General features: G+C 45.8%; 1 protein-coding gene across 3 annotated transcripts in view; it reads right to left on the reverse strand.

Moving 5' to 3' along the window:
• Positions 1-11,799, reverse strand: part of tbc1d31 (TBC1 domain family, member 31) — a 63,129-nt gene extending 51,330 nt beyond the window's left edge. For all 3 annotated transcript variants that reach the window (XM_085993675.1, XM_085993677.1, XM_085993676.1), the window contains exons 1-4: positions 11,478-11,799; positions 4,078-4,224; positions 1,645-1,760; positions 379-557 (exon numbers count right to left, since the gene is read on the reverse strand). In XM_085993675.1, coding sequence (XP_085849801.1) covers positions 379-557; positions 1,645-1,760; positions 4,078-4,224; positions 11,478-11,554 — 519 coding nt within the window. In that variant the 5' untranslated portion in view covers positions 11,555-11,799. The remainder of the gene's footprint in view (positions 1-378; positions 558-1,644; positions 1,761-4,077; positions 4,225-11,477) is intronic.
• Between the last annotated feature and the right edge of the window lie 1,056 nt (positions 11,800-12,855).

Consider the following 12,855-nt stretch of genomic DNA (forward strand, 5'->3'; position numbering starts at 1 on the left):
TATTATCCTACAGGAAACTCTTTATTATCCGGCACCAATGGGACCGGCGTGGTGCCGGTTTATCAAAAAGTCCGGATTACAGAGAGGTATAGTTAAAAGGCACAAGAGCGCCGTACACAGCAACAAATCCAGGCTTCCCTGTTGCTTAGCAACATGTGCAGGAACTCCGGCCACAGACCAAGCATCCCTGTTGCTTAGCAACAAGCATAGGAGCCCCAGTTACACAGCCACAGATCCAGGAACTGCCACTAATATGAAGTAAAACTTACCTGAACCTACTCCTGAATTTTGCCGGTTAACAGAGATTTCCGGTGATTTAGGTGCTGGTAAAGCGAGAGTTTCCTGTACTATAGTTCCTGTTTAATAACCTATACTAACCTTCTGAATGCCAACTGACGAGCGCACATTCAGTTTTCTCTTTCGCTGGAATGTGTCCAAGTCCCAGAGCTGGGCTGTATCAGTTGATGTAGTGATAGCATATCTTCCAGATCCATGAACAGAAATGGACGAAACTGCAGACTCGTGTCCCCTCATCCAGCTCACAAGCTCTTTGGTGCCTGTCAGTTAAGCAAAAGTGCGCCAAGTATAAAGTGTGTTTTGTACAAAACTCAAAAATCCTGCATCATTACACATCTACCACAAAAATTACTGGAGTTAATATTTATTTATTTATTTTTTAATTTTTTTTAAAAGAGCCTTCACTAATCATCTCAGGTCAACTTGCTATTTTCAAGTTTGATACCAATACTAGTAGTTACTGAAAACAAACTGTTGGGATGTAAACCAAAAAAGATGCAGCAGTTCACTGACCACCAATTATTTGTTGTTAAAAAGAACGTTGAACTCATACTATTGCACTTGCTTGAATAGGAAAAGGCTACAGTGAACGGCAAAAAAAAATGTAGTGTGCATCTGTTTCTCTAGGACTTTGTTACAATCTATCTTATAAATTATAATACAGAATTCTATTTCTTCATATTTTCTGTTACTGTTGGTCCATTATACTATTCTACTGAGAAATGGAACAACTTTATTGAAACCGTATTTCCCCGCACCTGCCACCCCCTGCACATCTATCACAAGAGGTCTTGACTCGCTGGGGTACAGTTTCATGACTGCTAATTGTCTTCTGCCACCTCACCCAGGTGGCCATTATTTATATGCAAGCTTCAACAGTGAATGCTGAAGGCTGCACAAGCAAAGGAAGAATCACAGCTGAGCCCTTCACTAGACATCCGCACACATGCACTTCCAGAAAAGGGTCCCTCGATAATGATGAGAAGCAGGATCCCGATTCTCCACCCCCACACTAAGCCTGGGATGTCAATTGTAACAACCCCCATCATTGCCCAGCTGTGATCGAACTAACTCAGCACAAACCAGGAATACAATTGGTCTGTATGCCTCAGCGACTCATTAGGTAAACTTGCTGAGACATTGAAAATGCAAAAAATAGCTTTTAAAATTTTTAATTATTCCATATGCTTGTTTACAGCGAAAGCCCATTTTACCAATTGCTCTTACCTAGCTATTTTATGCAGCTCAATCTGAACATTTGCACCTTTAGCTTATTATTGAACAGAATCTCCCCATATGTAAAGCAATTACTTGACGCTACATCAATTGTTACAAACTTAACTGTACCTGTATCGAAACATTTCATAGAGTAATCTGCCAAAGCGACCAAGTATTCTGTCTTCCTTCGGAGGTTGAAAGCCAATGCTGTACATGCCTGCCCAGTTCGCTGCACAAGTTTAAAGCTATGGGTCAATAATGAACTAGAATTAGAATTGTGAATAATCTCTCAATAAGGTCATTGAACATAAATATATTGTATCGATAAATTCTGTCATTAAATAACAAGGAAGTAGTTATTGGGAAGTTGGGGGTGGAACTGATTAGAAAAAGAATTAAGTGACAGAGCCAGTCCCCTCTGTACCGTGCATATTATCACATTCCTATTTGGGATCTGGCACCATATGCTTGCAACTCAGGCAGTCTGTGTTGAGTCAATGCACTGGAATGATCACGGCCAAGTATATCTCCATACTGTGCACACACCACCCAAAATCCAGGACCTCCCTTTGCCAGTTATTTAATTGCACAGCAAAACTCTACATGACAGTAACTACCCGTAGAGCTACACTTCTTAAATGACTTTAACAATGACTCCACTTCAAAAAGTACTTCATTGGCTGTAAAGCGCTTTGAGACATCCGGTGGTCGTGAAAGGCGCTATATAAATGCAAGTCTTTCTTTCTTTCTTAAAAAGGGGACAAAATTACATCTGCGTACCCTGATCCAATTATGCCATGCCCTCCAACCTGCCTCACTGGAAGACTACACTTGCTCTTGACAGGAGATCCAACTAGTTTGTACTAATATTTACTTAGCACTTTATAAAACTTGTGCATGGTGCACCTAACTTTGCTTTCTCTTCCCTCCTTAAAACCTCTTATTCCCAGTTATTTAACATTATGTGTAGATTTAATTGTTTTGCTCCAGCTCCCCGGTGAGGACTGCGCCAATGGCTCAGTGGGTAATGGCACCTCCTAGTACCATGTAAAACAAGAAAATTCCAAGTTTGATCCGTAGTATGTAGCTGAGCATTGCAGATAATACTGTTGACTCCAATGTCCCTGGCTTAAAGGAAAGGGGGCAAGGTAGAGGAAAGAAGAGAAAGCAGGCTACCTAGGAGAGGATTTAAAAGAAAATTCTTAGGCTGAGTTAATGCTTCACATCGCACTGCCGGCCAATCTAACGTCGCATTCAATTTTTTTGAGGCATACCTGTTTTAATATAGGTGGAGTAGTATCCATGGATCTAAAACAGACCCAAAGGTTACAACAACTTACGTGCCAGGAACAAAATTTGAACACCTAGCCACATAGGGAGAGATTAGGACAGGTGACCAAAAGCTTGGTCAAAGAGGTAGGTTTCAAGGAGCGTCTTAAAAGAAGGAAAGAGAGGTAGAGAGGTGGAGATGTTTAGGGAGGAAATTCCAGAGCCAACATAGAAACATAGAAGATAGGAGCAGGAGTAGGCCATTCGGCCCCTCGAGCCTGTTCCGCCATTCAATGCGATCATGGCTGATCATCCAGATTCAGTACCCTGTCCCTGCTTTCTCCCCATATCCCTTGATCCCCTTAGCCTCAAGAAATATATCTAACTCCTTCTTGAATATATTTAATGAATTGGCCTCAACTGTCTTCTGTGGTAGAGAATTCCACAGGTTCACCACTCTCTGGGTGAAGAAATTCCTCCTCATCTCTGTCCTAAATGGCTTACCCCTTATCCTTAGACTGTGACCCCTGGTTCTGGGCTCCCCCGCCATCGGGAACATCCTTCCTGCATCTAGTCTGTCTAGTCCTGTTAGAATTTTATAAGTTTCAATGAGATCCCCTCTCATTCTTCTAAACTCTAGCGAATATAAGCCTAATCGACCCAATCTCTCTTCATACGTCATTCCTGCCATCCCAGGTATCAGTCTGGTGAATCTTCGCTGCACTCCCTCCATGGCAAGAACATCCTTCCTCAGATAAGGCGACCAAAACTGCACACAATACTCAAGGTGTGGCCTCACCAAGGCCCTGTACAACTGCAGCAAGACATCCTTGCTCCTGTACTCGAATCCTCTCGCTATGAAGGCCAGCATACCATTTGCCTTCTTAACCGCCTGCTGCACCGGCATGCTTACCTTCAGCAACTGGTACACAAGGACACCCAGGTCTCGTTGCACTTCCCCTTTTCCCAATCTATTGCCGTTCAGATAATAATCTGCCTTCCTGTTTTTGCCACCAAAGTGGATAACCTCGCATTTATCCACATTATACTGCATCTGCCATATCGCCCAACCTGTCCAAATCGTACTGGAGTTTCTCTGCATCCTCCTCACAGCACACACGCCCACCCAGCTTTGTGTCGTCGAGGGCCTAGGCAGCTGAAGGCACGGCCGCCAATGATGGAGCGATTAAAATTGGGGATTCACAAGAGGCCAGAATATAATATGACTATCAGTGAATGTTGCCCAATGTTGGCACTCCTTTGTTCAAGTAAAAAGTATTCAATGTAACTTACCTATTTCTGCTCAAGTCAAAGACATAGATATTGCCCTGGTGGTCACCAGCAAGAAAAGCTTCCCCCGTAGTATCAAATGCAACGTGAAGGAATCGAATGATCTTCGAGTGATAGCCCACCACACTATGAACAACATTTACTATGACACTGTTCGAAAACAAAAAAAAAGACACAGATTTAGAAAAATTGGTAAAACTATCAAAGTCACAATATTCTATGAGATTCTTACAGTTGTGAGCACCAGAATGATTTCAGCTGACGAGCAACCAACTGGGACAAACATACATTTATTATGTATTTATTTTATTAATGAAATTTCAGCACAGGAGCTCTGTTCCCACCATTGCAACAACAACTTGTATTTATATAGCGCCTTTAACGTAGTAAAACATCCCAAGACGCTGCACAGGAGCGATTATAAGACAAAAAATTTGACATTGATCCACATAAGGATAAATTAGGGCAGGTGACCAAAAGCTTGGGCAAAGGAGTAGGTTTTAAGGAGCATCTTAAAGGAGGAAAGAGAGGTAGCGAGGCAGATAGGTTTAGGCAGGGAATTCCAGAGCTTGGGGCCTAGGCAACAGAAGGCACGGCCACCAAAGGTTGAGCGATTATAATCAGGGATGCTCAAGAGGGCAGAATTTGAGGAGCGCACTTAACTCGAGGGGTTGTGGGGCTGAAGGAGATTACAGAGATAGGAAGGGGCAAGGCCATGGAGGGATTTGAAAACATTTAAAAAAACATATTTTTAAGATCACACACCTCCATCAAAACCAGACTGAACACCAATATTTGACCTGGTGCCAATGCAACTCTCAGCAGCTGTTCAAAAGTAGGAGTATCGACACAGATGTTTATCCAAAATTTCTCCCCTTTTGGTCATTCTCTCATTTTTTGGGGGGACCTTGCCGTGTTACTAAAGGTTTTGAGAGGGCAAAATATTTTATCTACTGGTTGGTGAACTAGTAAGAATAGGGCATAAACCCCGGATCAGCATCAGAGAAATGAAGGGGGAAGTTAGACGAAATTTTCTGAGAGGTATGAAAACATGGAATGCTTCAAGACAAGTCGACATCAAGGCAAAGACTTGAATATCAGTTGAGAGAGATTTGGATAAGTATTTGAAAAGCGTGAATATTATTGGGTGCAGAGAAAGGGCACGCGCACCAGCTGAAGAGGCAGCAGGAGTAGATGCAAAGGGCTGAAGAGTCTCTTCCTGTGCTAGAATCGCTATATTTTATGAGAATGCAATAATGAGCGCTTGCAAAACTGCCCTTGAAAGTATACATTCCAAATCTTCAGAAATGAACTGCATGGTTAATTTTGCATCCATTACATGCCGTGACTGCTGGCCTCCACACCTAATCCATCCATTCAAATAGATCAGCAACGGTATGCAACATCCCGCTGTTGGGAATTGCTAAAGTTCACTGTAGTAAGTCACTGCTGCAACACTAGAATAAGCATATTCAAAATATTATAAACCCAAAGCATGCATGAGTTTTGTTGGCAAAGGCACATCTAACTAATACAACAGCAAAATACTGCGGACGCTGGAAAGCTGAAATAACAACAGAAAACGTTGGAAAAACTCAGCAGGCCAGGCAGCATCCGTGGAGAGAGAAACAGAGTTAACATTTCGGGTCGAAGACCTTTCGTCAGAACTGGAAAAAAGCAAGAAATGGAACAGATTTTAAAGCAAGTTTAGGGGCTGGGAAATGGGGGAGGGGATGAAAGAACAGAAGGGAAGGTCTGTGATAGGATGGAAGGCAGGAGAGGTTAAGAGACATTAAGAGATATTCAAGGCAAGAGGGGATGGTAATGGGACAGGTTAAGAAACAAAGGATGGCTCTAGATGGAGTGTGAATTGTGCTGGCAGAGTGAAAGACAGCTGCCATGTGGGGGAGAAGAAAAAAAGACAAAAAGTGTGGATAAAAAATATGATGGGGGCCGAGGTTATGATCTGAAATTGTTGAACACTATGTTGAGTCCAGAGGGCTGTAGAGTGCCTAATCGAAAGATGAGGTGCTGTTCCTCGAGCTTACGCTGAGCTTCCGTGGAACAATGCAAGAGGCCGAGGACGGTGAGGTCTGAGTGGGAATGGAGCGGAGAATTAAAGTGACAGGCCACCGGAAGCTCGGGGTCACCCTTAAGGACTGAATGGCAGTGTTCCACAAAGCGGTCACCCAATCTGCGTTTGGTCTCCCCAATGTAGAGACCACCACACCGTGAGCAGCGAATACAGCATACTAAATTGCAAGAAGTACAAGTAAATTGCTGTTTCACCTGGAAGGGGTGTTTGGGGCCCTGGACAGTGGGAAGGGGGGAGGTATAAGGGCAGGTGTTGCATCTCCTGCGCTTGCACGGGAAGGTGCCAGGCGAAGGGGAAGGGCTGTTGGGGGTGATAGAGAAGTGGACTAGGGTGTCGCGGAGGGAGCGGTCCCTACGGAATGCTGAAAGGGAAGGTGAGGGGAAGATGTGTTTGGTGGTGGGATCGCGCTGGAGGTGGCGGAAATGGCAGAGGATGATCCGTTGAATGTGGAGGCTTGTGGGGTGAAAGGTGAGGACAAAGGGAACTCTATCGTGGTTCCAGGAGGGATGGGGCAGGGGTGAGGGCAGAAGTGCGGGAGATAGAACGGACACGGTCGAGGGCCGTGTCAACCACAGTAGAGGGGAATCCTCGGTTGAGGAAAAAGGAAGACATGTCGGAAGCACTGGTATGGAAGGTGGCATCGTCAGAGCAGATGTGGCGGAGACGGAGAAACTGGGAGAATGGAAGAGAGTCCTCACAGGAGGCGGGGTGGGAGGAAGTGTAGTCAAGGTAGCTGTGGGAGTCAGTGGGCTTGTAGTGAATGTTTGTCAATAACCTATCCCCAGAGACGGAGACGGAGAAGTCGAGGAAGGGAAGGGAAGAGTGGGAGATGGTGTGATGGTGAGGGAAGGGTGGAAATTGGAAGCAAAGTGAATGAAATTGTCTAGTTCAGGGCGAGAGCAGGAAACGGCACCGATACAATCATCAATGTACCGGAAAAAGAGGTGAGGGAGGGGACCCGAGTAGGACTGGAACAAAGAGTGTTCCACATATCCCACGAAAAGGCAGGCATAGCTAGGACCCATGCGGATACCCATAGCAACACCTTTGATTTGGAGGAAATGAGTGGAGTCAAAGGAGAAGTTGTTCAATGCGAGAACAAGTTCAGCCAGGCGGAGGAGGGTGGTGATGGATGGGGACTGGTTGGGCTTCTGTACAAGGAAGAAGCGGAGCGCCCTCAGGCAATCCTGGTGGGGGATGGAGGTGTAGAGGGATTGTACATCCATAGTGAAAAGGAGGCGGTTGGGGCCAGGAAACTGGAAACTGTTAAAGTGGTGGAGGGCGTCGGAAGAGTCGCAGATGTAGGTGGGAAGAGACTGGACAAGGGGAGAGAAAAAAGAGAGTCGAGATAGGAAGAGATAAGTTCTGTGGGGCAAGAATAGGCTGAAACGATGGGTCTACCAGGGCAGTCCTGTTTGTGGATCTTAGGGAGGAGGTAGAAGAACTATGAGGTTGGCAGCCGTGGAGGGAAGATCTCCAGAGGAGATGAGGTCAGTGACAGTCTTGGAAACAGTGGCTTGATGTTCGGTACTGAGGTCATAGTCCAGGTGGAGGTAGGAGGAGGTGTCGGAGAGTTGGCGTTCAGCTTCCGCTAGGTAGAGGTCAGTGCGCCAAACAACAACAGCACCGCCCTTGTCAACAGGTTTAATGACAATGTCGGGGTTGGATCTGAGAGAATGGAGTGCTGCAAGTTCAGAGGGAGGTAGGTATGGGTCCTAGCTATGCCTGCCTTTTCGTGGGATATGTGGAACACTCTTTGTTCCAGTCCTACTCGGGTCCCCGCCCTCACCTCTTTTTCCGGTACATTGATGATTGTATCGGTGCCGTTTCCTGCTCTCGCCCTGAATTCCACAGGTTCACCACTCTCTGGGTGAAGAAATTCCTCCTCATCTCTGTCCGAAATGGCTTACCCCTTATCCTTAGACTGTGACCCCTGGTTCTGGACTCCCCGACCATCGGGAACATCCTTCCAGCATCTAGTATGTCTAGTCCTGTTAGGATTTTCTAAGTTTCAATGAGATCCCCTCTCATTCTTCTAAACTCCAACGAGTATAAGCCCAATCGACCCAATCTCTCCTCATACGTCATTCCTGCCATCCCAGGTATCAGCCTGGTGAATCTTCGCTGCACTCCTTCCATGGCAAGAACATCCTTCCTCAGATAAGGCGACCAAAACTGCACACACTACTCAAGGTGTGGTCTCACCAAGGCCCTGTACAACTGCAGCAAGACATCCTTGTTCCTGTACTCAATCCCACTTTCCAGCTCTTGGTCCATAGCCCTGTAGGTTACGGCACTTCAAGTACATATCAAAAGTACTTTTTAAACGCGACAAGGGTTTCGGCCTCTACCACCCTTTCAGGCAGTGAGTTCCAGACCCCCACCACCCTCTGGGTGAAAAAAGTTCTCCTCAACTCCCCTCTAATTCTTCTAGCAATTACTTTATATCTACGCCCCCTGGTTATTGACCTCTGTGCTAAGTGAAATAGGTCCTTTCTATCCATTCTATCTAGGCCCCTCATCATTTTATACACCTCAATTAAATCTCCCCGCCGCCTTCCAAAACATTTGGAAAACTTTCCAGAAGAATTATGCTCTGCTTTCATCACATCAACATCGATATACAAAGGATGAGACTAGCGCATTAATTCACATGATTTACGTCATAACTTCTATTTAGCAAGTTAAAAAAGACTTAGCAGACACTAGTTAACAAAAAGGTGTTTTTTTTTAATGCGCAGTTCACTAAATCTACAAGTATATTATATAACAATTAAGAAGAGCTGGATCACCTCATGGGCTCAGGAAATAAATATATTACATGGCAGGATACGAAGCCAGAAAAACCAGGAAAGTCTCTTGTATGCTCCCTGGCCTGTGCGAAATGAGCTGATCTCAGCTGGGGCCACTGTGAGAAGCAAAACAAGCCTCAGATTTCTTGGGCTCCAGGAACTTTGGAAGGAGGGAGGGTAAGCCAGGGTTCTCCTTCCTGATCGCCATCCACTGATACCCCTGCTGTACAGTTTATATGCGTGGACCCCGAGTGACAGATCACTGGGGCTCAGCTAGGGTTGCCACCTCTGGTTGCACGTATTCCTGGAGCTTTCGTGACGTGGGCCCGGAATTTACGGTAGTAAGAACAGCTAAACTGTCAGCGCTCGCCGTTATTACTTTGTAAAACTGACAGCAACTTCAGGCATCCACACATGCGCAGTTAAACGCAAAAATCCTGAAGTTGTTGTCAGCGATACCCTGCTCCTCCACAGATTGCGTCGTGAGTTTCAACTATTTACACACTATTCTCACTGGGAGAACCAACAAAAATGTTAAGTCTTGTTCAATCAGGAGTAATTGAGCTTCTAATGGCATACTAAGTCATAATTACTGCTGAACAACCTTTCTGGCCCTGAAAAACTAATTTTATAAGTGTGGAGTCTCATTCCCTCAGAAGAACATTAAAAAATTTCAGAGTTAAAATTTAAATTTTTTTTAAAGTTTGTGTTCTGGTATTTACGTTTCTTCCTTAACCCCCGTGTGTATGTCCTAATCTTTATTTCACTTTCTGTAGAATGATTTAAATGCGATTTATATTCCCTGCTTTCTACTTCCTGCTTTGTCCTTGGTGAGAATTCTTCAATCTGATTGGCCGATCAGCCAGCCTGCAGCTTGCCCTGTTGCTGGAGGTCAGGTACTCTGTAGAAGGCAGTAAATTCAAAGTGACATCGGGATAGTGGAAGTCCGCACTCTCGGGCCTGATAACATTTTGTGAGTAGCTTTTTCCGAGGTTAGAGGAAAATGCCGTTCCTTCACCGCTGACCGCGAAATCTGGGTGAAAATCTCCCGTTTCCAACCACCATGCCCAGTCAAACAGCAGCCCCTCAGACCTCACAATCTCCAATATTTTTATAACCAGTAAACAAAAGAATTCAAATAAAATGGGGATAAAAAGCACAATTTAGTTTTAACACCCCTATGATTTATCACCTGGGGTTGCTCGCAGCAGTATCCTTCAGGAGATTAATCTCAAAATCCTGGAGACACTAGGGCAATCCCAGAGATGCCGGGCAATGTTCCCAATAAGCTGCACAGCGGTCTGGAGATCCCGCGCAGGCTTACCGGCATTCCAATGCAAGAAATCGCTCGTATTTGATAAGACCGCACACCAAAATAATTACAGGGAGCATTGACATCAGGGAAATGCCAGAGACGCCGGGGCAATCCCTCAATCCCCAGAGACCAATCCCTCAATCCCTGGAGACTCTGGGGGGGGGGGGCGGGGAGCATAGAAACATAGAAGATAGGAGCAGGAGTAGGCCATTCGGCCCCTCGAGCCTGCTCCGCCATTCAATGAGGTCATGGCTGATCATCCAAATTCAGTACCCTGTCCCTGCTTTCTCCCCATATCCTTTGATCCCTTTAGCCTTAAGAAATATATCTAACTCCTTCTTGAATATATTTAATGAATTGGCCTCTACTGCCTTCTGTGGTAGAGAATTCCACAGGTTCACCACACTCTGGGTGAAGAAATTCCTCCTCATTTCTGTCCTAAATGGCTTACCCCTTATCCTTAGACTGTGACCCCTGGTTCTGGACTCCCTCGCCATCGGGAATATCCTTCCTGCATCTAGTCTGTCTAGTCCTGTCAGAATTTTATAAGTTTCAATGAGATCCCCTCTCATTCCTCTAAACTCCAGCGAGTACAAGCCCAATTGACCCAATCTCTCCTCATACGTCATTCCTGCCATCCCAGGGATCAGCCTGGTGAATCTTCGCTGAACTCCCTCCATGGCACGAACATCCTTCCTCAAGTAAGGCGACCAAAACTGCACACAATACTCAAGCTGCGGTCTCACCAAGGCCCTGTACAACTGCAGCAAGACATCCTTGCTCCTGTACTCGAACCCTCTCGCTACGAAGGCCAACATACCATTTGCCTTCTTAACCGCCTGCTGCACCTGCATGCTTACCTTCAGCGACTGGTGCACAAGGACACCCAGGTCTCGTTGCACTTCCCCTTCTCCCCATCTATTGCCGTTCAGATAATAATCTGCCTTCCTGTTTTTGCCACCAAAGTGGATAACCTCGCATTTATCCACGTTATATTGCATCTGCTATGCTTCTGCCCAATCACCCAACCTGTCCAAATCAACCTGGAGTTTCTCAGCATCCTCCTCACAGCACACACGCCCACCCAGCTTTCCCTGGAGACTCTGGGGGGGGTGGGGGGAGGGGAGGAGCAATCCCTGCGATGCCCCCCACAGTCGAATAGGCGCATATTATGCACGTTTCACAAGGAGGGCCATTTTACCCGTCGGCCGGTGAGGGGCGGGGCTTCCTCTGCCAGATCTTGCCCTGCTCCTTGGGGCCGATGTCGGTGCTCTGCATGTTGCTCCCTCCGGCTGACGGTTGGTGTGGACGCTCCCCGAGTGACTGGCCGCCGCCGCCGCACGGCGCCAAACTCAAACTCTCCCCTTCACCTCCTCCGCTCTTATTGCGCAAACATCGCCGGTTAGAGACGTCCAAAGTACGAAACCAAAAATAAACTTTAAATCAACTTAGCGAAGTAGAAAAAAAAACACCCTCAAGATGACAAACTTCATCCCCCCGCGCTCAGCCGCTTTCCCCGCCACTGCGCATGTGCAACCGTCGCAGCGCCTGCTGGGAATTGTAGTTTTATTTGGTTGCACTAAGCTGCTTGGTGCCTGCAGGAAATAATATTGTGATTTCATTTGTTAAGTTTTCTTTTTTTTTCATTTGGTATGATTTGGGTGCTTATTGTTTGTGCCCCTTCTTTTGTTAGATTTCTTTTATTTGGGTTGATGATCCAGGGTCTCCTTCAAAGAGGAAACTGCTCAGGGAAGTTGATTCTGGTGTACAGTTGTTGTCAACCCTTCAGGATTGTCCAGGCGTCTCCAGGAATTAAAGATTAACCTCCTGGTCACTGCTGCCAGCAACCCGGGAGAAAAATCATAAGGGCATATTAAAAAAAATTGTATGTTTTTGCTCTTTCTCTTTCCTCCTTTAAGACGCACTCCTTAAAACCTACCTCATTGACCAAGCTTTTGGTCATCTGCCCTAATATCTCCTTATGTGGCTCGGTGTCAGATTTTGTTTGATAATCGCTCCTGTGAAGTGCATTGGGATGTTTTACTACGTTAAAGGCACTTGGAGTGCATGTCCACGGATCCCTGAAGGTAGCAGGATGGGTAGATAAAGTGGTTAAGAAAGCATACGGGATACTTGCCTTTATTAGCTGAGGCATAGAATATAAGAGCAGGGAGGTTATGCTTGAACAGTATAAAACATTAGTTAGGCCACAGCCAGAATACTGCGTGCAGTTCTGGTCACCAAATTACAGGAAGGATGTGATTGCACTAGAAGGGGTGCAGAGGAGATTTACAAGGATGTTGCCTGGGCTGGGGAATTTTAGCTATGAGGAAAGATTGGATAGGCTGGGGTTGTTTTCTTTGGAACAGAGGAGGCTGAGGGACGACCTAATTGAGGTGTATAAAATTATGAGGTGCCTAGATAGAGTGGATAGGAAGGACCTATTTCACTTAGCAGAAGGGTCAATAATCAGGGAGCATAGATTTAAAGTAATTGGTCGGAGGTTTAGAGGGGAGTTGAGGAGAATTTTTTTCACCCAGAGGGTGGTGAGGGTCTGGAACTCGCTGCCTGAAAGGATG

Source organism: Somniosus microcephalus, chromosome 7 (assembly GCF_052327205.1).
Source record: "Somniosus microcephalus isolate GS21.2 chromosome 7, FLI_Smic_1.0, whole genome shotgun sequence".
In the NCBI taxonomy this organism is placed as follows: Eukaryota; Metazoa; Chordata; class Chondrichthyes; order Squaliformes; family Somniosidae; genus Somniosus; species Somniosus microcephalus.